This window comes from Pipistrellus kuhlii, unplaced genomic scaffold (genome assembly GCF_014108245.1).
Source record: "Pipistrellus kuhlii isolate mPipKuh1 unplaced genomic scaffold, mPipKuh1.p scaffold_m20_p_10, whole genome shotgun sequence".
NCBI classification, from domain to species: Eukaryota; Metazoa; Chordata; class Mammalia; order Chiroptera; family Vespertilionidae; genus Pipistrellus; species Pipistrellus kuhlii.
In genome coordinates this window covers 13,887,088-13,911,986 of record NW_023425405.1, presented here as the reverse complement: position 1 = coordinate 13,911,986, position 24,899 = coordinate 13,887,088, and the positions used below count along the sequence as shown (strand labels likewise).

At 55.1% G+C, this 24,899-nt stretch overlaps 1 protein-coding gene across 1 annotated transcript in view; it reads left to right on the top strand.

Annotated features, from left to right (window-relative positions):
- Window positions 1-24,899, top strand: part of PLXNA4 (plexin A4) — a 398,700-nt gene that overhangs the window by 356,887 nt on the left and 16,914 nt on the right. Inside the window, exons 22-29 of the mRNA XM_036427224.2 lie at window positions 3,037-3,305; window positions 5,726-5,792; window positions 6,637-6,783; window positions 10,698-10,857; window positions 19,283-19,386; window positions 19,869-19,968; window positions 21,138-21,328; window positions 22,173-22,342. Coding sequence (XP_036283117.1) covers window positions 3,037-3,305; window positions 5,726-5,792; window positions 6,637-6,783; window positions 10,698-10,857; window positions 19,283-19,386; window positions 19,869-19,968; window positions 21,138-21,328; window positions 22,173-22,342 — 1,208 coding nt within the window. The remainder of the gene's footprint in view (window positions 1-3,036; window positions 3,306-5,725; window positions 5,793-6,636; window positions 6,784-10,697; window positions 10,858-19,282; window positions 19,387-19,868; window positions 19,969-21,137; window positions 21,329-22,172; window positions 22,343-24,899) is intronic.

Genomic DNA, 24,899 nt, shown 5'->3' with positions numbered 1-24,899 from the left:
CATTATCTTATTTAATGTCCATAAAACATTATGACACGTGCACTCATATTCTCATTTTATGGCTGAGGGAATAGAGCCCAGAGGGAGCGGGGGTTTCCTGCACATGAGCCAGCTGGTTTCTGTGAGTCCAAACCCCAGGCTGCTGACTGAGACACTGGTTCTCCGTGGGTCCCGGGGCCCAGCCCTGCCATCCAGAGGCGAGTACAGCCATAGTGGGAAGTCCAGGGCACGTGTTCATGCCGAAGGTGCTGTCTGCTCAGCCCTGTGTGCTTTCTTCCTTTCCAGGTGCCACCGTGCCAACCTGCCCTTGGCCCCTGAGCCTGAGCCACTGGGAGGCCCGGGAGGCTGCAGAGAGGACTCAGAGCTGGCAGAGTAGGGTAGACATGGCCCCAGATGGGGAGGATGGAAGCGGCTTGGGAGACTGACAAACTAGTAGTTGGTAACCCAGTATTACCTGTAGCTACTGGCCTTGGGACAGCCACACTAGCTTCTCTGAGAAGCCGTTAGAGAAGCTGGAAGGGAGCACACTTAGCCTTGCATGATCATTCCAGGTGGCAACACTGCTCATGGCACTTGGTGGGCACCCAGGAATGGCGCTCCCCATTATTATTAGGTCACGTTGAGGAGATGTTGCTCTGAGGGGTTTGAGGACAAAAGGAGTAAATTGTGTGCACAGGTGTGCAAGGGGATGGTCACAGAGCTGGGGCAGACCGTGGGAGACAGACACCTGCCTGCTGTGAGTATAGGCCCAGGCTGATGACAAGGTGAGGCGGCCATGTCTCCCTGCCTTCCTCTGTCAGTGCCCATGAGTGGGAGGTGGGGGAGCAGGGCAGGAGGCCAGGCGAGGCCTTGGGGAATGAGGGGTTGCTGAGGACTTGACTTAGAAACACAAGTGAGCTCCCAGCTGCCTGGCCTGTGGGAGCGGCAGATGTTGGCCGGCCTCCTGTACCTCAAGGAGAGTGCTTCTCACAGGATCAGGGCTGGGCCCCCAGGGCTGAGCATGGCATACTGATCCATTGATCCCACACCACACCCTGTGAGGGAAGCTCCATATTGCCCTGGGGCCACAGGAGGCTAAGGGACTTCCCTGAGATCCCCAGACAGAGGAGTGTCAGAGCCAGGCTGTGAACCAGGATGTGTGTCTGCACCACATCCTGCCATCTCCCAGGAACAGGGAAAGACCCACAGTGTGAAAAGCCTGCAGCATCTGCCTGACACAGCCGAGTGGCAGAGTGGCGGCAGTTTTATCCTGCTTTCCCCTAGAGGTTTCGGATGGGGGCAAAGAGATCAGCAGAGAAAGCCCTGGCTGCCCCAGGACCGAGAAAGTGGCAGAACCAGAGCTGGAATATTCACACCGCTCATTTAGGGTTTCCCCTGGGTCTGTTCAGGGCAAGGTGCTGGCCGGAGGCGGAGACTAGTTGGAGCCAAGCCCTGCCTTTGGTCAGCCACCTACACATTAGCTGTGACACCTTCGCTTTGTCAATGAAGAAACTGGCTCTACTCGGGGCCCCACAACTGGTAAATGTCTGCAACAGAGGGGACCCCAGCTTGACCGGCTCGGAAACTGTGCCACACTGTCATGCTACATACATGACGATCCTTCCCAATGACCGAAGGCATCTCACCCATGCGGCGGGGACCTAGTCCTCAAGATGTGGCCTAGATAGTACCTTCAGCTCCCACCTCCCGCACCCCAGCTCTCGAGAGATGCCCTGCCCTGTACTCTCGGGCGGCTTCCCCTCCAGGGCAGAGGCTGTGCCTTACGTTTAAGCAAGCACCTTGTTCTCATGGGAGTATTTACACAGAGCTACACACACGTGGTCCGAACAGGGCTCTGTTCCCCTGAGTGAGCACAGCCATCCAGCCACCATGCCCTTCACAGCCAGAATGCCACCCTCCCCACTCACTCCCACCCCCAGAGTTCCTCATGCCTCCTCCGTCACAGCCACCCCCAGAAAAGCATCTGCCTGCCACCATGGATTCATTTTATTTATTTATTTTTCAAATCTTTATCTAAATAGTATTATGCAGTCTGCCCTCTTTGTGGTCTGACTTTTTCCATTCAGTGTCTGCAAGGTGCATCCCTGTTCCTGTGAGTGGCAGTTCCTTCCCCCGGCTGTGTGGGATTCCACCGGGTGAATGTACCGCAGCTCCTTGAGCCATGCTCTTGCTGCAGGGCATCTGGCTGTGTTCGGTTTGGGCCGTTTCCTACAGGGTGCTGTGCCCACCCTTGGGCATCTCCCAGCAGCGTCTTCTCGGGCTGGTCCAGCCGCTGGCTAATGTTTGCTGAGTGGGTAGCACACCCTTCCACCTTTGCTTGGGTCTCCCAGTGAACAGATGATGCAGGCAGGAAGATAAAGCCTCATTCCTCCCCTTCCCCAGGAAGGGAATGCTAGAGTTAGGGAATGCCTGGGAGGCTGTTGGGCTAAATCTTCCCATTCTTACAGGTGCATGTACTTGTGCCTCCTCCTCCTACAGAAGTAAAGGACTTGTCTGAGCTTGCCTAGAGGCTGGTATCAGTGCCCACGGGAAACCTGAAGTCCTGGTTGTGAGGCCACTGGCCTGCCAGTAGGACCCACGGGTCTGGAGATGGGCCAGCATTAGGTCAGCAAAGGCTCAGGCCTGTGAACCATCAGCCAGGGTGCAACCCACAACAGCCCACGTCCCGGAGTCCCCACCAGGGGCACGACGGTGGGTGGCTGTGGTGTGGGGCACCTCCTCAACTCCACTGCACCATCAGGGAAGAGCTGAGGCCGCCCCACGGGCAGATATGGGTTCCAACCCATGTCCCTATTCCTCACAGGGATGTTCTCTTTGTGCCTCACTCGGTTCATCTCCACAGACAGTGACCCACACGTGGGCTGTGACAGAGGCTAAGTAGCTAGCTGGCACTAGGTAGGGGATGTGACAGCATTAGCCAGGCTGCAGAGGGTAAGTGGCGGTCAGCAGTGTGCACAGCCCACCCTGCGGGGGCATGACCGGGCTCCGCCAGCCTCGCCCTCGCAGGTGGCAGTCAGAACCTGGTCTCCTCGGCAGGTCCCGGGTTACCGGCAGGAGCGCGTGGAGAAAGGCCTGAAGCTCTTTGCGCAGCTCATCAACAACAAGGTGTTCCTGCTGTCCTTCATCCGCACGCTCGAGTCCCAGCGCAGTTTCTCCATGCGCGACCGCGGCAACGTGGCCTCGCTCATCATGACAGTGCTGCAGAGCAAGCTGGAGTACGCCACCGACGTGCTGAAGCAGCTGCTGGCCGACCTCATCGACAAGAACCTGGAGAGCAAGAACCACCCCAAGCTGCTGCTCCGGAGGTGAGAGGTGGCGCAGGTCAGAGGGTCCCTACTCCCACCCGCCAGGCCTGGCCTTTGCCTTCCAAGGAGACCAGGGCAGAGCTCCTAGGAGTAGCCAAGTCCCCCAAGGTCAGGGACCGACTTGCCCAAAGGCTGGGGGCACCCCACACCTTCTTTAAAGAACCTGTCCATCATGCAACTGGCCACGCCCAGCTGCTCACCTTGTAGTGTTTAATCTGCTTCTATATCTGCTCTCTATCATCCTCTCTCTTCCCTTTTGCTCCCCTGGTTTTGACCCTATTGGCTGGAATTCTTCTCTTGTGGGATCTTTAGATCCCCTGGCTTTGACCAAATCAGAATCTGAATTAGGAGAGATACCCCAAGGCCACTTCAGGAACCCATTCCACCATTTCAGGATGGGAAGTTTGAGCCCCAAGCCACTCGCACTGCTACCTGTCTGCTTGTGATCACTATGAGCCATACGTGACTATTTAAATATAAATGAATTAAAAGTAAGTAAAATTAAATATCACCGAGAGCTATTGGAGATGCAGCCAGCATCCCGGGTCCCTTCCCACACTCCGTGGAGCAGAGTCTGCATTTTGACGAGACACTGAGGTGATCTGAATGTGTATTAACGTTTGAGAAGTGTGGTCCAGCCTATATATTAATTCAAACCCTTCAACAGCAACTTGCCTGATGCATTGCAGCAGGGATTTCCTGGCACCTGTTCTAGGCTCTGCACAGTTCCAGGGTCCACTGCTCACATGAATGGTGCCTCATCCTGGACCCTTGAAACCCAGTGGTCACATGTGAATTCATAGCCAGATCCTGTGGCTTCCACCTTACACTAGTTAGACCCTCTGACTCTATCCACGCTGCCATTGGCACTTTCCATGAACTCGAAGGCCTTTTCTCGTTCAGGCTGTTATTCCAGTGTTGTTAGCCTTCCTGTAGAATCTATGGAGTAGACGAAGATGGAAAACCATCATGTCCGATCCTCTGCCTGGACCACCATTTACCGCCTGCCTCCCATCCTTGGTCAAGACAGGACCTCCTGCTTGGAACCGTGCATAGATGTGGCTTTCAGAGCGCTGACCCCAGGCCTTATCGGATGCAACGGGCCTTGGCCTACGCAGCTGCAAAGGTTGCTACGTGCAGGAGCAGCTGAACCGCTTTGGAAACAGCACGGAGCATCACTTTGATTTTTGTTTGGCTTCCACCACGCAGCTCCCCGCTGGCATAATGCTAGGGTTGTCATGGCCTGCCAGAGCTAGGGTATATCCGGGTGTGGACTTGCTCTGGGTCTGTCTCTCCTGCTCTTGTTTTTTGCTCGCTCTCTCCCAGATGCCCTTTCTCTCTTCTGCCTGCCTTCATCGCCTTTCTTCTTCTTGCCCATGGCTGCTCCGCTCCTTTCAACAGCCTTCCTTCTTTTCTCCTCTCACCTTCAGTGTGCTGGCAACTGCCCAGCTGTCTTGGGATTTTAGCTATTAGTATCTTCAGGTACCTGCAACTTTAAAATCTATGTAAACATGCCTGGATGGGCTGGATTCTCTTTGGAGCTGGCCACATGCTTAGTGCAAGGCTGAGTATGGTTTGTTTCCTCTAAGTGGATGCAACCAAAAGTGGCCTTAGGCCAGTAACACTGCTACTGTGTCTTCACTTCCAAAGTAAAAGACTGAATGGACTTGGATAGCAGCATGAAAGATGCAAGTTAGACTCGAGAAGGAACTTTCTGTTATTGTAAATGAAACAGCGGAAGGGTTCCCAGAGGAAGTTCAAGCCTTTGAAAGGGAAAAATCCTGGCACCTCTTGGGAAGAGCTAGGCACATGCTGCTGACAGCTCTGAGTCTTCAGCTTAGGTGCTGGGTCGGTCTAATCTGGCTTTTTTGCCAGCTCCCTCTGCTCCTGCCAATTTCCTTTCTATTGTCTGCCAGATTAGAAACTCCCAGGTTTTTTGTTTTTCTTTTCTCACCCAAATGAACTATAAAGTTCTCTAAGGCCCAATGTGAGCACTACGAGCCACATGCGACTTATAAAATTTAAATTAATTAAAGGTAAATAAAATGCAAATTCAGCTCCTCAGATGCTCTGGCCGCATTTCAACTGCCCTGTAGGCACATATGCCTGGTGGCTATTGGGCAGCAGTCAGAGCGTTTTCATCACCACACACAGGGCCCAGCACTGCTAACCTGTTCCCACCAAACCCACCGGGAGCCCAGGCCCAGAGCAGCAGCTCCAGCCTCACAGGCAGAGCTTGTCTCATCACTACGGGGTGTCTGGGAGTCTGTGGACTCAGTTCTTTGGACCTCAGGATTTGATCCAAAAACCTTAAGCAGCAAGACCCATGCAGACTTTTCCCCTGCCTATGCATTCTTGGGGTCTGACTGGCTGCTTCTGTCTTTGTCTTCCTCTGCTGGCCCCCGTGTGGTGGGTGACAGGACTGAGTCAGTGGCCGAGAAGATGTTGACCAATTGGTTCACCTTCCTGCTCTACAAGTTCCTCAAGGTATGCTTGGCTGTGGGGATATCTCTGGCCTTGCCCCCGTTTCCCCATCAGCCTGGGCACCAACCTGCCTCCTCCCCAGCCTGCCCCATTTCCCTCACGGCCCCCAAGTCTCTACCCACCTCCAGGGCCTGGCTGGGAGTACCCCAAAGAAACCCAGTTTCCCTTGTCACTGAGGGAATGGGCTCCTGACATGTCAGAGACAGCCTCACAGTCAGTCCCAGCTCCAGCGATGGGTCCCGTAGTCTGCTTTCTCTGGGGTGAGCGGAGATGAGCCTCTGAGAGGACCCGCAGGGGCCATTCAGCTAAAACCAGCTCACCCCTACTTCCCTGCTTTCCCTCTTCTTCTCCCTCCTGCCTCTTCCAGCCCCAGACTGGCTGAGGCCCAGAAGGGTCCCAGGCTGGTAGAGCAGCTGCTGTGCCAGCAGATAAGTGACGATGCGCCTGCGATTTGGAAGAGCTGCCCGACATCCAATTATTGGCTTGTTTGCTAAGGAGGTCACAGCACTGAGGACTGGCCTCGGCCTCAAGATAGGGCTGCAGAGAAAGTGGGTGGAGTGGGATGGGGCAAAGAACTAGAGAGGGGGTGAGAGGCAGGAAGAGACGAAGAGCTGCAGGATGGTGGCGGGACAGGGCAGATGGGAGAGGACAATGTGGGCAAAGGAGCCCAGAGAGACGTACCTCTGAAGGTGAGAGTTGAAAACCCAAGAGTACAGCAGGTGGGAACAGGAGGAGGGAAGTGAACCAGAGGAGCATACAGCAGCCCTTGGGAGAGACAGGGGCCGTAGGAGGCTGGGCCCTGCTCACCTGTGGTCCAGCAGCCGCCCAGCATGGTTGTTCTCGCCAGGAGTGTGCCGGGGAGCCCCTCTTCTCGCTCTTCTGCGCCATCAAACAGCAGATGGAGAAGGGGCCCATCGATGCCATCACGGGGGAGGCCCGCTACTCCCTGAGTGAGGACAAGCTCATACGCCAGCAGATCGACTACAAAACCCTGGTAAGCCAGCCCCATAGCCTTTCCCCTGAGCCCAGGGCAGCGGAGACAGTGGAAATGCCGAAAAGCCACCTCTCCAGATTTGCTCACTGCAAGGGTCTAGCCAGCTGCTCCAACTGTGCCTGTCACCCCAGATGTCCTCTGTACCACCACTCTGGGGCACCTGGATCAGGGACCAATAGCTCAGATACACCTGAGCAACACTTCAGCAAAAGTCTAGTGGGCTGAACCGTGGGGTGCTGAGCCCCTGCTGCTTGACTGACCCCCCTGAAGGAACACCTTCTTTCTCGTCCATTCTCCCAGCGAGGAGAGTGGACACTTCCACACAGAGAGCGGGTGGGGGCATGAAGGAGCTGAGCCCGGGAAGAGTTCCTCGTGGTTCTGAGGCCCACCTGTGCCCACTGGTTCAAGTCAAACCCGCATGTCCCGAGCTGTGGAACATGAGGCCAGGAGAGCCTAGTGGTGGAGGCATTGTTCAGGGAAGGTGGGGAACCCCTCTGTGGAGGTTAGACATCACCTCCTGACAGAGACCTCAGAGACAGCAAAGCTCAGCTTGTAGGAGTCTAGAAATAGGCCGGCCAGGCTTGGAGCCCTGACTCCATTTCTGACTAGCAAGGTGCTTTGGGTTCATCTTGGTCTCAATCTCTCCAAGTTGGTGTTTCTTTATCTGAAAAAAATGGGGGTAATACTAGACCCTACTAAAGCAGAGATGACAATAGTATGCAGCCCCTGAAGTTGTGCAGAGGATGGAATGGGAGAGGAAGGGAAGGCGCTGAGCTCCGGGCAAGCGCTCCCTGCCGTCTTGCCTCACTGCCACCAAGCCTGCCCGCTCCCTCCAGCCCAGGGAGCCCTCTCTCTGGCATTTTAGAAGAGAGTTGTGATCTCCCAACAGGCCTTCCATAGGGAAGGGGACAGGAAGTGGAAAGGAACTGAGAAAATAAGAAAAATGTCAAGTTGCTGGGGGGTGATGCTCAAGGGGTGACCAGAGCAGGAGATTGAACACACACTGTGGGGCATGGACATGGCAGAGCCAGATGTGAGGGTCAGTGAAAGAAAGAGAGTCCCAGACACGGAGGCCAGCTAGGGGACTGTCCCAGCCACTCTGAATAAAGCCATTCCTGCTGTCTGAGAGTGATGTGACCATGATGCACCTGGTACTCCAGCTTCAGAGGCCCTGGGAAGCCCAGCAGCATCCCACAGACTCACCCGGATTGGCTCAGTCGCTAAGCTTTAAAGGAGTAGCGTGGGGCCAGGGCCCCTGCTTCCTGCAGGCATGGTCTGCTCTGGAGGAGGACATTAGAGGCTCCTATTAAAATGGGAAAGGGGAAAACATCTTCCAAAAATAGAGACTTGAAGAGACTTCTTAATGAGCCAGACTGCTATTGAAACATCTCTGCTGGATCTCTCCCCCTTCACTCCCTTTCTTTCCCATCTCATCAGTGGTTCCCCAATATTGCATCCAACACAATGAGCTGTAAGAATGCTCTGTGCCCAAACTGCGGGGTCTTTTATTCCATAGGTTAAGGTGTCTTTAGCACAGCTGACTCATTCAGGCTTGCTTACAGAGCACGTGGGGAAGTCAGAGGGGGTCAGGGAAGAGCATCCAGGAAGGTGGAAACCTGGGAAGAGTCTCTGTGAGGAATGGGGGGGGGGGGGGGGGGCGGGGGAAGAAATTACAATTGTTTTGCCCAGAGAAGAAATTTGGCTGCAGGGATATTTAACAGCCGCCTTTAGGCCTGTGAAAGGAAACTCCCACACACAGAAGTGGGAATAGCCCCAAGGCTGGTGAGGATCGGAAAGAAAAAAAATGTTCGGCAGCAGCACACGGGGCTGACCGAGTCTCCAAGAGGAAGGGGTTGAAAAAAGACAGGAGGTCATGGGATTAGCAGTGGCTGGAGGAACCCAGGGTGCTTTGGGCCAACTGATGGTGACCCTGTTCTTGGCAGGAGGGATAACACAAAGAATGAGACAGTTCCTGACTGGCTTGGGGACATATCACTTTAGCAGCTGCCCCTCTTAAGTGCTGAGTGATTAATTGTATTGATACTAGAATTTAGACTCGTGTTCTCCTGCTGAGAGTGCCTATCTGCATCACCTAGGAGCCTGCTAGATGCTAGATGCTCACCCAAGAGCCTGCTAGATGCTAACCCAAGAGCCTGCTACAATGCAGAATTTCAAGCCCCATCCTAGACCTCCTGAATCAGAATCTGCATTCAAAAACCCTCACCTAGCAGAAAAAGGAAAACAAAACAAAACAAAACAAAACAAAACAAAACAAAACACCAGGAAGTTTGCTCAGAAACTAGCCAGGGGAGTGGAGGTGGGAAGGAAACTTCTGGCTGGAGCTGTGGCTTTGCCGGAGCTGGGAATCCTGTCCCTCAGTGGGGCCACTGCTGCTTCTCTGCAGGCCCTGAGCTCCATGGAGTTCTCACAGGGCCCCCTGTACCCTGGGCAAGTGGAAATGTCAGGAGATCGTGCCCAAGAGACAGCCTCTCCTCTTGCTCTCTTGGTGGAGGAGGCCCAGAACACGCTGCCTCGCTGCTCGAGGCAGGCCCAGGACACAGGGCAGCAGGGAGGCCAGGGCACGGAGCAGCAGGGAGGGTTCGGGAGACTTTTAAAGGACAGAGTGGCTGGCGAGGGCCCTCAGAGCGACACATGGTTCAGAGTTCCTTCCACCATTGTTCTCCGTTTAGGACATTTTGAGAATGAGAGTTTGAGTTTTACAGATTTAGGAGGTTGTTTTTTTTTTTTTTTTTCCTTCTTAATGGAATAAGCATGTTCCTATTTGAGCTCATAGCAGTCTGGCTGCTAATGAAAGGCAGGCATCCAGGGGCCAGGGTTCTGATTGCCACCACATGGAGTGGGGGTGATTGGGGGTGAGGGGTTGATGGGGAAGAGGGGGAGGAGAGGGAGGAGGGGGGAAACCAGACATGCAATTGGGAAATGGTTGGGTTGAGGGTGCAGTGGAAGTTCAGAGGAGAAGAGGCAGCAGGGTCGGAGGGAGGGAGGGTGCAGGTGCCCAGAGTGGCATGGCCACAAGCCAGCCCCTGTGCCCCACAGAATGCGCCCATTCCACTGTGGTCCCCCAGGACCCCCCGCGGCCTCAGCCATGCAGAGAGAGTCTCTGAGAACAGCAAGGGAAGAAAGGCCTTTGGAAATATCCCAGAAGTTTTTAAAGGAAAATATACAGTTAGATGCTTTAAGCAGTCTTAACTTTTCTGACTAGTTCCAGAAGGAGAAGTGGAGGTCCTGAGCCAAGGTAGCCTCTTCCCCTAACACAAAGTTTCAGGTTCAAAGCCAGGCAGGGGTCTCAGGTGGCCTGAACCTGAAATGTTTAAAGAACACATTAAGCTTCATATGGCCTCTGCAACCTCCAGTCAGCCCCAAACCCTCATAAACCCGAAGCTTATGAAATCTTGAGAGAAAGGCACCAGATTCACATTAGTGTGCATGTGTGTGAGAGGGAGGACAAGAAAGACAGGCAGACACACAGATGGGAGTGGTGGGGGGGCGGTGGTTCAGCAGTGGGTGAGAGTCTGGGTGTGGACTTGAGACGGTACCTCTGCACATGTGTGTGTATGTATGTGTGTGTGTGTGTGTGTGTGTGTGTGTGTGTGTGTGTGTAGAGCTGCCTCCTCCTACTTGGACATGGTTCTCTGAAAAAACCAGGATTGTATAGTGTGCAGCCCCTACTCCTGCAATGACCCTGAAGTCACAGTGCCTTCCTGCTGCTTGTAGGACTAGAGGGCAGAGGTCGTGGTTGGAAACAGAGTTGGGCTGGGCTCTCCCTAGCTCCCTCCAGTCCAGCCTGCAGAGGGAGAGCTGGTGGGGACAGGGGCCCCGGAATGCTGCAGGGACCCTCCAAGCTCTTCCTGCTGCCCTCTCCACGTGCTTCTCTCCCCCTCCCACTCCCCCAGGTCCTGAGCTGTGTCAACCCAGACAATGCCAACAGCCCTGAGGTGCCAGTGAAGATCCTCAACTGTGACACCATCACTCAGGTCAAGGAGAAGATTCTGGATGCCATCTTCAAGAACGTGCCTTGCTCCCACCGGCCCAAGGCTGCAGATATGGACCTGGGTGAGTGGCACCACCCAGGGCTGTCCTGTGAGTGGTTGGAAGCACCTCGTACTCAATGGTGGAGCCAGGGCTCGGGGAGAAGGCACACACGGCCCAGGGGGATCTCCTTCGTGGCCACTGAGTGAGCAATAAGCAGAGGAGGGCTGCCGTCTGCTGCTGTCTGACAGCCTCGGGGGTCTTTTGAGGAGCTTAGGGTGGGCGTGGATGTATTTTATCTGCAGTGAGGAAGTTTCAGTCTGAGTCTGTGTAGTTCAAGGTCTTGCCACTGCCTTTGTTGTGCCCGCAGGCAATGCCCTTCCCTCTGTCTGTGCCTGTACTTTTTGCTGACTACCTAAGGCATGAGGGATCTGGGTCAGTGAAGGAGGATGGGGGGAAGAATAGAGAAAAATGAGCTCTGGCACCTATTGGGGAGCAGGGTGACATTTTATTTGAATGTTCCCTGAATAGATTGCATAGCCTATATAAACAAGGGCCAGCTGCACTTAGACCCAGTTATGAATTGCCTGCCTGGTTAATACGCTTTCTTCCTGGGAAGTCCTAGCAGGGAGCCCCAGGCTCCAAAGAGACCAGTGCTGTAGAGAGGCGGTGTGGCATCCGGGTCATTATCAAACATACTTGACTTTGAGTCCTGGAGCTGCCAAGTTCTAGCTGTGTGACCTTGGTCAAGTTACTTAACCTTTCTGTGCCTCTGTTTTCTTGCCTATAAAGTGGAGATCGTAGTACCTGCCTTGTGATGTGTGTAAAGCCTCTTAGGGCAGTGCCAGCCCTCTGTAAGGGTTGGCTGCTGCTAGTGCTGTGAGTGAGAACACTACTAGTGAGGAAACGGTGCATGTCTGTCCGTTGATCCTGGCCAAGGACAGAAAGGCTGATGTGTGTATGTGCTGTGTCTGGGGAACTATGGCAACATAGGGGCAGGAGGGCCTCCAGAGGCCACTAGTCCATCTGTCTGGCCTCTGTACTGGCATCCACTAAGCCCTCCAACACACATGGACATCTGTGCTATTTTCTAAAACCCACAGCAAATCCTCACCCTTTCCCACCGCAGTGCCCCACCCAAATCCGGGCGCTAAAGACACAGGACCAGGAAGTTCTGACAACTTGCCTCAATTCTTACTGTCTCACTTACCCCTGCTCCTCTCGCTGGGCTCCTGGCAGGATGTGTCTGGTCCTGTGCCTAGAGCCTTGATTTCGGGGGACAGAGGCTGGGCAAGTGTGTGCTCTCCTTCACATGGAAGGTGTCTCTGTGAATGTTATTTCTGGAGGGAAGGAATGGGGGAAAGGATGAGGGAAGGGAAGGGAAGGGAAGGGAGGGAGGGGAAGGGATAAAGGAAGGGAAGGGAAGAGGACAGGAAGGAAGGAAGGAAGGAAGGAAGGAAGGAAGGAAGGAAGGAAGGAAGGAAGGAAAGAAGGAAGAGAGGGAGGGAGGGAGGAGAGAGGGAGGGAGGGAGGGAGGGAGGAAGAAAGGAAATGTAAGAGTTGGGGTGGGGTGGGTGAGTGAGTCCACATGTGTGTTCTGGGGCAGTGGTCCCTAGAGTCAGATTGGACATTTGTGTCCACACGTGGATGACTGTTGGCATGAAGATCCCAGGGAGGGATGATGCGAAGGGGCCTGTTACAGAAGCAGTGGGCGAGAAAATGGTCCCCATCCCCAGGCAATTCAGTGGCGACTCCATAGTGAATTTCTCAGGTAGCATCCAGCATTCCTTTAGCTTTTCTGTGGGAGCCCTGGCAGGGGCCACCTTAGCTTCTCAGTGTCCTTCTCTGTAACCCGGGTAGGAGGGTAATCCTGATGCAGTGGGGCCAGAGCAGGAGCTGCGGGAACTTCGTGCTGGGAGGTGAGTGCAGCGGTGAGGTGGTGCTGGACCCCAGAGGTGCTCCTACGTGCGGTGCTGACAGAACTCTGCACTCTGGTGCTTGGGGATGGGGGCCTTCCCATGAAGGTGGGTGCCAGGTGTGTGCTGCAGCCTCCACCGGCCGCATCAAGACAGCTTCCGCATGGGAACGCCTCCTCTCTTCCCGGAGCAGGGCAGGTGGATGGGGAAGAACTCACGCAGCCCATCCTGTCTTGGCTCAAAATACCTGCTGTATCTGAGGAGGGATGGAGCCGGTGTCCTTCAGCATCAGCTCAAGCTCAAGCTCATGGCCCCCCTGAAAGCAGGTCCAGGAGGCACCACTTGTGTCCTCACAAGGCTGAAGGGGCAAGAGATCCCCTGAGGTCCCTTTTATAAGGGTGCTAATCTCATTCATGAGAGCTTTACCTTCATGACCTAATTACCCCCCAAAGGCTCCATCTCCCTCAATCATCACTCTGGGGGTTAGGATTTCAACACGGGGGTTTGGAGACACAAACATCCAGTCTACAGCATGGAGGCTGGCAAGTCCAAAATCTGCAAGGTGGGCCCATTGGCTGGGAGGAACTGGTATTGCAGTTCAAGGCCGAGCTCCCTCTTGCTCAGGGAGAAGCCAATCTCTTGTTCTCCTATGGCCTTCGCCTAATTGAATGAGCCCACTCACATTATGGAGGACAATTACTTTACTCAGAGTCCAACAATTCACATGTTAATCTCATCTAGAAAACGATGATTTTCCTCACAGAAAATCCCGAACAATGTTTCACCACATAGCTGGGTGCCGCGGCCCGGCCGAGATGACACATAAAATTAACCATCACAGGAGCCAGAGTGCAGGACACGGAGTCCACCTTCACTTCGGTCTGCTGCAATTGGGGGATGGAAAGATCTCACAGGGCAGGGCATGGGGCCTGTGCTGGGCAGACTGGCCTCTGGGAGCTCTCAAAGCACAGTGCCGAGGGCGCCCCTCTGCTACCCCCGAGGCTGCTCTCACCAGGTGTATGTCCCTTTCCTCCCACAGGTATTGGGTACAGGTTCCCCCTTGCATTGCTAAACTCTCCAACCAGCGTATAGCATCACAAGAGGCTTTCTGGGCAAGCCCTGTGCCCGGCGTGGGAGCACCAGTGTAGCAGGAGGCAGGGCAGCCCTCTTTCTGAGCCGTGAGAATCTTTTGTCTCCTCCCTGGAGGAAATAGTTGGTACCGTTCGCTTCCACTTCGAAGAAGGAGAATCTGCAGCTCAGAGAGGCACAGTGCTGGGGCCCTGGTCACGCGACAGGGGGGCGGAGGGAACACCCATGTCAGCCCACGCGTCCTCCTCAGTGGGCCTTGACCTCCAGAGATTCCCCGGGTTTAATGCAAATGCTCTATCAATAGCCCCCGGAACTCCGCCACCCCCTCTGTCTTGCCATTCAAGTCCTGCTGAAAGGATATATATTTTTTCAAATAAGTAATTCCTGTATGCAATAAAAAGATACACTATCTTCTGAGTGGAATATAAAGAGTTCACAGCAGCTGTCTCTCCAGTTTGCATTTTCCGCTGCACCTGATGGGAAGCACAGATAAAGATAATGGGATTTTTTTTTTTTCTTTTTTAGTTCACCTCCCTCTCTCCCCTGCAAGGTGGAAGTGTAACAAATTGGATTGTGAGTGTCTGTCCTTTGTGCTTGGAGCCTGGAGCAGGGTACCAGGCTGCAGGGCAGGAGATGCCAGGGAGGTCAGGGCTAGCAATTTTCTCCTGGTGCCATGCGCGTGAATACCAGGGTCACCTCCCCCCGCTTTCTCCGCCCACCACCTGCCTTTTAAATTCTCCTTTTACCCAGCGCGCTGCCCAGGTGACACTGGGGCCTCTGTGTTCTATATTCAAGAAGATCCATTAAGCTCTAGCTCATCTCTCTTAAATCCATTGGCATGGCGCAAACTCCTTCCTTGAGCTCCGGACTTAACCTCGTAGCAACACTAGCCAGCGCGGGCGCGTTTCAGTTTGCAAAGACCTGGAGCCCGAAATGCTGACGGCGCAGTTCTATTTAGAAATTTCTTCTTTTAGGCACCACATGTCATCGTTCAATTATTTTATGTTTTAGAACTTGCTGAGACAATAAACTCTTCAGCAAAGCCTCTTTAGATGGTACAGCCTCCGCTCCCTAGGCGGGTTTTCAGACCTTGTTTGAGGTGAGACGGTGACACCAGTCCTGTCACGGCCCTCTCAGCTCTTCCGTGACGTGCTGCTGTGTGGTTGGGCACTGAGGGTCTCAGGTTCTGGCCCTGCTCCCTGGACTCACCTGCCGGCAGGTGCGCAGCCATAGGTCGTGTCTCCTCCAGATTTCTGCTCAGGACCCTGCTCTTGGAGGTAGAGCGGGCTCTGTGCAGAGTGGCGTGTGCTTCTGGTGAGAACCTGTTCTCGGCGCCCCCAGGGAGGAAGGTGGCCTGGGTGGAACACAGGCATCTGGCTCTGGAGTTCCTCCCCCGTGGGTCATCAGGGTTGACTCCGGCATTTCTAACCAGCCTGTGGGCAGCTCCTTCCTGCCTTGCCCTCTAGGCCAGCCCTCCTAAAGCTTCTGTGATGGGTCTGAGGATGAATGGTGATAAAGACTGGGCCAAGGATGGAGGGAGTGGGGTTTCTAAAAAGCTTTCTGGGTCCCCAGCCTGGGTAAAATGAGGTTCATAATGAATGTGTGTGCTTTAGTGTGTGTTCATGAGTGTGCCTGTGTGTGTGTGTGTGTGTGCACACGCGCGTGCATGCACATGAATTCACCATGCTTCTATTAGCAAGCACAGGGCATGAGGGTCAGAGCTAGTGAGGTGCTGTGTACCTCCAGGAGGGTTTGCTTCCTGAGTTAGCATCCACTGGTGGGTGGGGGACCCTCCAAGACCTGGGCCAGTGATATACACAGTTCCAGTGTCTCCTTCACAGGGTTGGTTGGCTTGCAGATGAACCTCCTCTCTTTCCCTAGACACCTTCTCACAAACCTGGGGTTCACCATGGAGCCCCAGCTTCTCCCCTATGAAATCTCCAAGCATCCTCTGGTCTGTCTCCTGGACATCCCCTACAATGCCTTCCCTGCCCCGCTTCCTCAGTCCAGGTCCTAAGGCAGCTGTCTTAGGCGGGGCTCCCCACCTCTTCTCATTCACCCCTCTCTGTGGCCCTCAGTTCAATCCCAGGTGCCCTAGATTGTTCTTAACTCATTTCCTGTCTTGCTTGTGCATCTCCAGCCTCTTCCTTCCACTGCCTCCACATGTGTGGGTCCTTAGACATGTCCCATAAACAGCAGGGTCTGAACTGCTGTCCCCATGCTAAGTGAGGCAAAAGCTATTGACCCTTCAGCACTCAGCTCTGGCCGCCTCCTCACCCCTGATCCTGCAGACCCTGCTCTTCCTCCTGAGTCTTGATGCATTGTTCTTCACACAGCATTGCCCACACACCTCAGCTAGTGGGCAAAGCTTGTGTCCACCCACCAGTGCAATTCGGACTGCTGAGAAGGAAGTTCTATGTCCAACTTACACTGCCAGTGGTCCCTTGGGTTCTTAGAGCTCTGAGTATGGAGCTGAGTGGACACAACTACCTGCCAGCATCGTGGCTCAGGGTTCCAGTCAGCCAGCACTCTCCCTCCCACCCACTCCCACCCACTCCTGAGGCCTGGGACTCAGAGAGGTGGCTGCGTGGCCATGCTGCAGTGCCCGAGCTGGGCCCACATCTGCCCGAGTCCGGGGCCTCTGGCTATCTGTCTTTGTATCCCCAGGACCTGGTTCAGTGCCTCACCCACAGGAGGAGCCCTCTCAGTGCCCTCAGGAGGGAACTCAACTGCTTGGCAGAGTGAGCAGCGACTGGGGATGATGACACGGGGTCTGTCTTCCCAATCTGTTTCTTTAACCTCCCAGCCATACAGTTAGGAGAATGAGTAGCAATAATTTAGAAAGTGTTTATTTCTAAAATGGTCATGCCTCATTGTGTTTCTGAGGACTTCAGACCATCCTGGGCCCCCGGTTGCTAACAGAGTAGCTCCCGGTTCACCTCTGACTTTAGTTCACTGTCTGCCTGCCATGGACACCAACACACAGCCAGACCTCTCTTTCTACTTGGGAAAGGGCCACCATCACACACTCACTCACACACACACTCTTCCCCTTAATCATCCCTTCATCCTTTCATCCGTTTATCCACGCAGTCACTGTTCCTTTAAGAAATACTCATCCAGGACTTGCTCTGCCCCAGGTGCTGGGCCAGCCCTGTTGGGTAGCCTCTAGCAGCAGCATTTCTGTGTTCCAAGGACAGGCCACCCCTCCTTAATGGCTCGGGTGCCCAGGGCCACACTCTGCCCTACTTTTCAGTTGGGGGCAGAGAGCCAGCCTGACTCTCGTTTGCTTACATAATAGTGGACACAACCCAGAGCCAGGGCAGCTGGGCACAGCCACACAGGCTGCAGAGGGCTCAGTGCAGGGCAGTTATGCAACAGGGAAGACCGCACGGGGCTCCAGATTCCACTGTCACTGCTAGTCCCTTAGGCTGTGTGGCTTGTCCAGATTGCACTGAGGTAACCGGCGCCATTGCGGGGGGGATTGTGCCAGTGCAGCTGCAAATCAGACGCTGGCCCTGGCTGGTCCCGTCCCTGTCTGGCCTCGGCAGAGCCCACAGCACTTCAGTGAAGGAGACCCCTTCTCCCTTGGGCCCAGCCAGTGGGCTTAGCATACAGCCTCATCCCCAGCTTTGCCTCCAGACCCCAGGCGGGAAACGCAGAACACTGACTTCTATGCCCCAGTCTGCTGTGCTGTCCCCAACCCCATGCAGCCTTGACTTTATGGCCCTGGCACCATTCACCAGGCAGGCAGGGACACCCACTGTGTGACTGGGATAAAGCACACCACTGCCACAGTCCGCAGCCCAGGCTGGCTTCACCAGCGTCTGAGTGAACCGCCTATCAGCAGCCCAACCAGCTGGGAGATATGCCTCTCCTTTTGTCCCAGCCACTCAAACACACACGCATCCATACATCCACACACAGCCACCTGAAATTTACCACCACACACATAAACCAGCACAACAACACGCAAAACACTGGTGAGCAGGTGCCTCCCTGGGGCGTTTCCCCAGCTGCTCACTCCCCTCCCTGCCCCGAGGCCCTCATCGCCAGGATCAGTTCCAGCTGATCAGTGGCAGCACTAAGCGATGGGCGGTCCCCAGAGGCCTAGCAGGGCCTGCTCCGCTGAACACAGGTGGCATCCTTCTGTTCTCATTCCTGGGACAGTTGGACACCACCTGAGGCGTTAACCCAGGCAGGGGGCGAGCCCAGGAGTGAAAAGCAGGGGCTCAGATGTCAGGAGCAACGCTGCAGCTTCTAAGGGCAGGCAGCCCCTCTCTGGACCCGTTTTCCACCCATAGCACTGGCCACGCTGAGGGCACAAGTCAGGGAGGAATTGGTGCCCTCCTTGCCACCAGTGTGGCTGGTCCTGAACCCACAGCTCAGCCTTGACGGGAGCAGAATGGAGGGAGGGGACCTGAAACGTGTCTCTGAGGGCCACAAGGAAATCCATGGCGGGGTCAGGCGAGGACTGGGTGACTCATTCCAGCCCTCACTGCCCTCCGTGAAACCCAGACTCGCACGGCTGCCACATGTCAGCATGTGGCGGGCGTGGCGGGCAGAGCGGCTGCCTGGAAACCAGACTCCCAGCTTCCTGGCTGGAACACATGTTGCACTGATTTTGAAAGGCTGTTTTCCTTTCTGGTGTGTGCGTGTGAGCGTGTATGCATGTGCGGGTGGGTGTATGCATGCACATCGCAGGAGCTGGTGTGTCTGGCATGTCCCTGGTCTCTCTCCCCAGGAGATTGGTGCCACGTGTGTGATGGGACGTGGTTGATGAGAAACAGCCTCCTCGCTGCCCATGTGGGATCCATCAGCCAGTCCCTGTGTTGTAGGTGTCTGAGCCCATGTGGAGAATGTGGGGGTGTAAGTCTGTGCCTATCACATCAACTAATTAGGTGTTGGGTAGGTTCCCCGAATCGCTGTTATCCACATCAGCTCTGGGCATGGGGCTGTTTCTGGCATGAGACCAGGTCCCACCGGCCTCCCCACTCGGTCTCACCCAGTCTCCCTGCCCACAGCGACCCACCTTCTGGCTTTCAAGATCTGGTGTGAGAACAAGGTAAACAGTGCCGCGCCTGCACCCCAGTTTCTGTAGCTCCAAGACCTTGTAATCAAGCCAACGAGCCTGTGGCATGACAGTGCCATTGCCTTGGCTTCCCGCTTTCTTACCTGCTCCCACCAGCCTCGTTCACTCAGCCAAGGTTTACTCAGCACCTGCTTCCTGCAGATGTGGCCACGCCCGGGGAACAGGTGGGCAGGGAGGACAGGATGCGGCATCCCTGGTCCTGGCACAGAGTTTTAGGGATGAAAACCAGAGCTGGAGCTCAGGGCCCTTCTGCACCAAGAGCGCCTGCACCCCCTCCTCAGGGAGTGTCTGCCAGAATTTGTTGTCCAAGGTGCCCCTTGATAGGGCTGTGTGGGTGCCTGCACAGGGGTCCTCCGGATCCCCATGGGAGGGGCCTGAGGGCCGCTCTGAGCTGCCGCTGCTCCCTCTGCAGAGTGGCGACAAGGAAGCGGAGTGCGAATGATCCTGCAGGACGAGGACATCACCACCAAGATCGAGAATGACTGGAAGAGACTGAACACCCTGGCCCATTACCAGGTGGGGGGACTGTGGAAGGAGGAGGGGCTGGCCAGCAGGTCCCAGCTCCCTGCTCTCTCAGTCCTGAGATAGCAGGTCCCCCAAGGCTAGACATCCAGTCCTAACTCCTCCTCACCAGTACCCCGTGTTTCCCAGGGACCCCGGGAGAGCTGATGTCCCCCCAGGAAACCCTGACCTCCTTGGAGACAGGCACTGATGGGAAGCTTCCTGGGAGAAACATCTCCTAGTCCCCACATGGGACCCCTCCACAAGCCTGTGTGGGAGAGAGGGTGCTGGTGAGAAGTTCTTGCCAGAGTCCCCCCAAGAGTGAGTCACCACGCAGGACACTCTGCAGTGTCCAGATCTGTCTTGTTTTGTTCCAAGGAAAGCCGACAGCCTCCCACGTCCCCTAGTTCTCTGGCGCAGCCTGAGTTCATCCTGGTGTGTCCCTACCTCCTGGGGAGGCAGAGCTGTGCCCAGCCCTCAGGAGCCTCTTCCCGCAGGTGCCCGATGGCTCTGTGGTGGCGTTAGTGTCCAAGCAGGTGACAGCCTACAACGCAGTGAACAACTCCACCGTCTCCAGGACCTCGGCAAGCAAATACGGTGAGCCCCTCGCACTGTTCCGGGGGGAGAGGATGCCCTGAGCAGCTGTTGTCAGGTTGGCAGTGCTGATGGAAGGCATGGACTGGGGGGAGTCAGATTGGGGGGGGCAAGGAGCTGGGGGGGGGGGGGAGTCAGGCAGGCTGCAACAGGAGAGGAGAGCAGGCTGAGGAGGAGCCCCTGGTCCCGGGCAGAACTCGGGTGCAGAAGCAGAACCTCACCCCCTAGAGCAGGAAAGAACTCTCACCTTTGCGAGCATCTTATAAGCAGGAAGACGCTTTCACTGTGTGATACTCATTATGGCGCCTGAAGTTCATAACAATCCAGTGGATTAAATAATTATTATTTCCCCTTATTATGCAGATTAGCAAATTATAACTCAGAGGCACGGCGGCACACTGTGTAAAGGTCACGCCAATATGAAGCATTTAAGGGAAGATACAGGCCTAGGTCTCTGGCTCTGAGGAGGGGGGTAGGGGGGCACTGGATGTGGCCTGGAAGCCACTCTGTCCCAGGTGCCACTCTGTTGTGCCACCATCTGAGTGCCTTGGGGCCCGCTGCCTGAAAATATAAGACCTAGTTTTCTTAACAGCCAAACGGGGTTTGAAAAAACTACCAAAATGGCAGGATCATCCTGGAAAATCAATAGATCACAGGACAGTGCCATACGCCATAGGCCCTTCATCATCTCTTCTGTGTAACACTTGCATTGCAGCAAATCAGGGGGAGGGAGTGGCCGGGGCCACAGGGAGCTTGCAGGTGAGCAGCTGACGAGACAGCTCCCAGCTGGTCGGGTCATTAAGGGAGACAGGCTACCTGCTCTTCCGCCGGTACCTAATTGGCCACTCAGAACACATCCTGAGACATGCCTTGAGAACTCTTACCAGGAACGTGTGAAAGAAGACATGCTTGTATTTGTACAAGCTGAATAATTCCGGGCTGGCGAGATGCAGGTGCAGGAGGGAGGGAAGCGGAGTGGGTGAAGTAGCCACAAGTTTCCCGGAGGTGCAAGGAAAGGCCCCCAGCTCCAAGGAACGGACTAAGCCAAGGCCAAGGCGAGGGGACAGACAGACACCCGCAGGAAGGATGGGGCAGCAGCTGGCCTCGGCTGCGGTGGGTGCGCTGTAAGGAAGGCTGAGTGACCTCACACACATGGCCCATTGCATTGGCAGAGAACATGATCCGGTACACGGGCAGTCCCGACAGCCTCCGCTCGCGCACGCCCATGATCACGCCTGACCTGGAGAGTGGAGTGAAGATGTGGCACCTGGTGAAGAACCACGAGCATGGGGACCAGAAGGAGGGGGACCGGGGGAGCAAGATGGTGTCTGAGATCTATCTCACCCGACTGCTGGCCACTAAGGTATCAGACTTCAGATGTGACGGGGCACATGGAGTACAATAAGGGACTTCCCCCCTTCCCTGCCCCCTCTCCCCCCGAGCTGTGACAGACCAGCATTTGCACCAGGGCCCCTCTACTCCTGGCAGGCACTGGCAGCTCAGCACGCCTTCCCAGCACAGAACCTCAGAACCTTCTCACCCGTGGCTCCAGGCACACCCCACCCACATCAGTGATGGCGGGCAGTCTGAAGTTCCCTTCTCTGTGGGGTTTCTCACACACAGAGGCCACATCTATTCACACGCTTCTGCCATCCTCCTGAAAGAATGGCTCCCCCCGGGTGCCCTGCAGTCTCCAGAGATGGAACGCGGGGCCCATCGGTGACTTTCCAGGCACCGGTTCTGAGCCTGGTTCTGGGGACATTCTGTGCTGCCCGTTAGCCTTTCGCTCAGAGGCTGGCCTGGGCCCTGCTCCGTGCAGAGCCGAATGGGTAACTGATTGCTAGCCGGAGTGAATACAAGACCCAAACCCAACCAGCAGATTGTGTTTGTCTGCTCTGACCTAGTGAGTTGCTCATTAGCATTTGCAAAAAGCGCTAAAATAACAACGCCAAATGGTGTTCAACCAAACCGCATTTTGGCAGAGGAAGGCTTAGTTAGGCCCAGTCATCAGAAGCGTATCTATGCCTCACGTGCAGCGAAAATGTAAGACAGAGGAAGGGGAAGGGGAGAGTTAATGCATGCACTTCCCCGGTTCCGGCCAAGCTGGCCCGGCTCTGCCCTGTCCTCCGCTCCCCACGAGAGGCAGACCATAAAGCCACCCTGAGCGCGCCCTGGGGAGCCGCGTGTGACCTGTGGCGCCTCCCCAGGGCACGCTGCAGAAGTTCGTGGACGACCTCTTTGAGACCATCTTCAGCACGGCGCACCGCGGCTCGGCCTTGCCCTTGGCCATCAAGTACATGTTTGACTTCCTGGATGAGCAGGCGGATAAGCATGGCATTCACGACCCGCATGTCCGCCACACCTGGAAAAGCAACTGGTGAGTGAAGGAAGAGCGAGGACAAGTCCGGGGAGGCCAGCCGAGCCCAGGGGGGCGGCCACAGGCCATGGTGGTCGTGGGTCACCTTTGCCCGCAGGGACCCGGCGCAGGCTCTCTCTGGGCCTCCTCACCCCTCCTACTATTTTTGTGCTCACTTCTGACTAGTCAAATGGTCCTTCTTTCCTAGCAACCAGTCAGTCAATTGAAAAGATTCATTTAACCAACTTAGTCAGCAAAATGTAACCTGCCAAATATTGCAGCCCAGAGGCTGTCACAACCAGGAACCTCCTGTGCGCCTGGCGTTATGCTGGGTACTGAGGGTACAGGGACCCCAGCCAGAGCCCCTGCCCTCCGGGGACTAGGAAAGAGACAGACAGACAGCTGCTTGGTCAGAGGCCTGTGTGCACCTGGATTGCATAGCGGCGGCAGCCAGCAGCGACTCTTGGGCAGGTTTTGAAGGGCTTTTCTGTTCTTTTCGGGAAGTGGTGGGCTGCCCTTTCCACTAACTCCTTTTCCAAACTCCCTGTGGGCAGAGACCTTCCCCTCACCACCTTGTCTGCCTCTGAGACACCAGGACTCTCTAATGGCCACTCTGGGTGTCTCCACTCTGATCTCTCTCGTTCCATGTGCACATCCTTCCCCTCGGTCTGTGAGTGATTCATGCTCCAGGTTGAGACTGCAAGGTCAGACTTCAGGACTGAGCGCCGGGTCTGGAACCTCACACAGAGCAGGGACTCGATAAATATTAATGAAGGTGTAGGGCCAAAATGGTCTCTTCTTGAGAGTTCTACGCACCACAGGCAAACAAAGTGGGCTCATGGGTTCAAAAGTGCCTCCCTGTAGCTTTAAGTGATTCCTGTCCCAGGCTGTTCTTCCTCAGAACTTTCTCCCAAGGCTGCATGAGCCTGCTGGCCAGCACCTGCTTGGGCTGGTATGGCGCTAGGGCATAGCCGGGCACCCTGACATCCTGCCCGGAGCCCCATACCAAAACACAGAGGAGGGCAGAAGGCAACCTGTGGTACTAATACATACTTTAGCCTCCTCACTTCCATACCTGAGGATTGGTGTGGTCTTCACAGGAACAGGCATCATAATTAAGGGCAGGGCTGATCCCACACGGATTCTCAGTGAGGGATTGTCCATCACGGGCTTCCTCCAGCCTTTCTGAAATGAGACTCTGAGAGTGGATTCTCCATTCAGTGCAGTTACACAGGATGGAGGCTGTTCGTGCCTCTGAAAGTCCCCCTCGTCTGGTCTCACGTGGGACTAGGGCTCAGCCAGGGACCCTGGCAACCAGCCAGAGCCTTACCAAGAACCAACCTGCCTGCCTCGAGGTGAGGTGGTGTTTAGCCATCGTAGGCAGAGCTGTTCTGAGGGCCCCAACCCCACCTACCAAATATGCTCCTTTTGGCCAGTGTCCCCACATGTCACTGTGTGAATGCTCTGTCCAGGCATCATGGTCCGGCTGGGAGAGCTGGTGTCTTCAAAACATCCCTACATGCCTTTGCAGCACATTATAGTAGATCTCCTGAAATAGTAACTGAACTGTATTTCAGCCCATACCTCCTGGTGGGTGAGCCACCACAGGATATCACAATTTCATGGGTGAGGCAGACCCTCCCTTCCAGCCATTTCTTGGGGAATTGGGGGGAGTCAGATTGGGGGGAGGAGCAAGGAAACTCAGTCCCCATGAAGGAAAGCTGGGCAGTAGGCGAGGTCCTAGGCTCGTAGTCTTTCACCAAAGGCTATGCCCTGACCCTCCTCATTGCTACCCAGGCAAGCAGCAGTTAGCCTGGGAATTATGAACTCTGGGTATTGACTTAGAGTTAATTGTCCCTGATTGAAAAGAGATTGCTTCTTTATTCCTGGACAAAGTGGCAACTCTCCCCACCGCTTCCCTCCACGTTCCCTACCTTCTCTCTCTTGGATAAACCTCCTGCTCAATTTGCCTGAGTGACTGCAATCAACCAGAGATGAGTGCCACGGCTAATGTTAATAATATGCTAATATTTCATTAGGCAGGAGACTCCGTGTGGGGCCCTGGCTTCCTGGTCTGATGTGCCTGTCACACAGCTGGCTTAGGAGAGGGCGTGTTGGGGAGAAACAGCCAGAGGCATACATGGACTCCGAGAGTCCCTCCTCCAGTGGCACTTCTGGAAACAGGAGGATGTGGACAGGAGACCGTGTTGGCCGGCCAGCCAGGGGGCCTTCACCTGGGCTCTGAGGCCAGCTGTCATGGTCTCCCCTGTGACCCTGGCTTCCACCCCTGTCATGACTCTCCATGCTGCCCCATATGTCCTACCTGAATTTCCCCGAGTGAAGTAGGTGCCACTTAACATGGTCAGACTCAACGTTGCCTGCCTGTACTCTGCCATGTACTTTGCAGGAACTTAAATTCTTGTTGACGGATTGGCAGTTTCAAATGTGAGGTCTGGCTGTGTTCATAGCATTTGTTGTGTGTGTGTACTGCCTGCTGGGAGATACAACATCTATAGAAATGTTGTACCCGCTACATTGAAATGATGTTATTCAAAGAGTTTAAGTTCTAAGAGGCCAG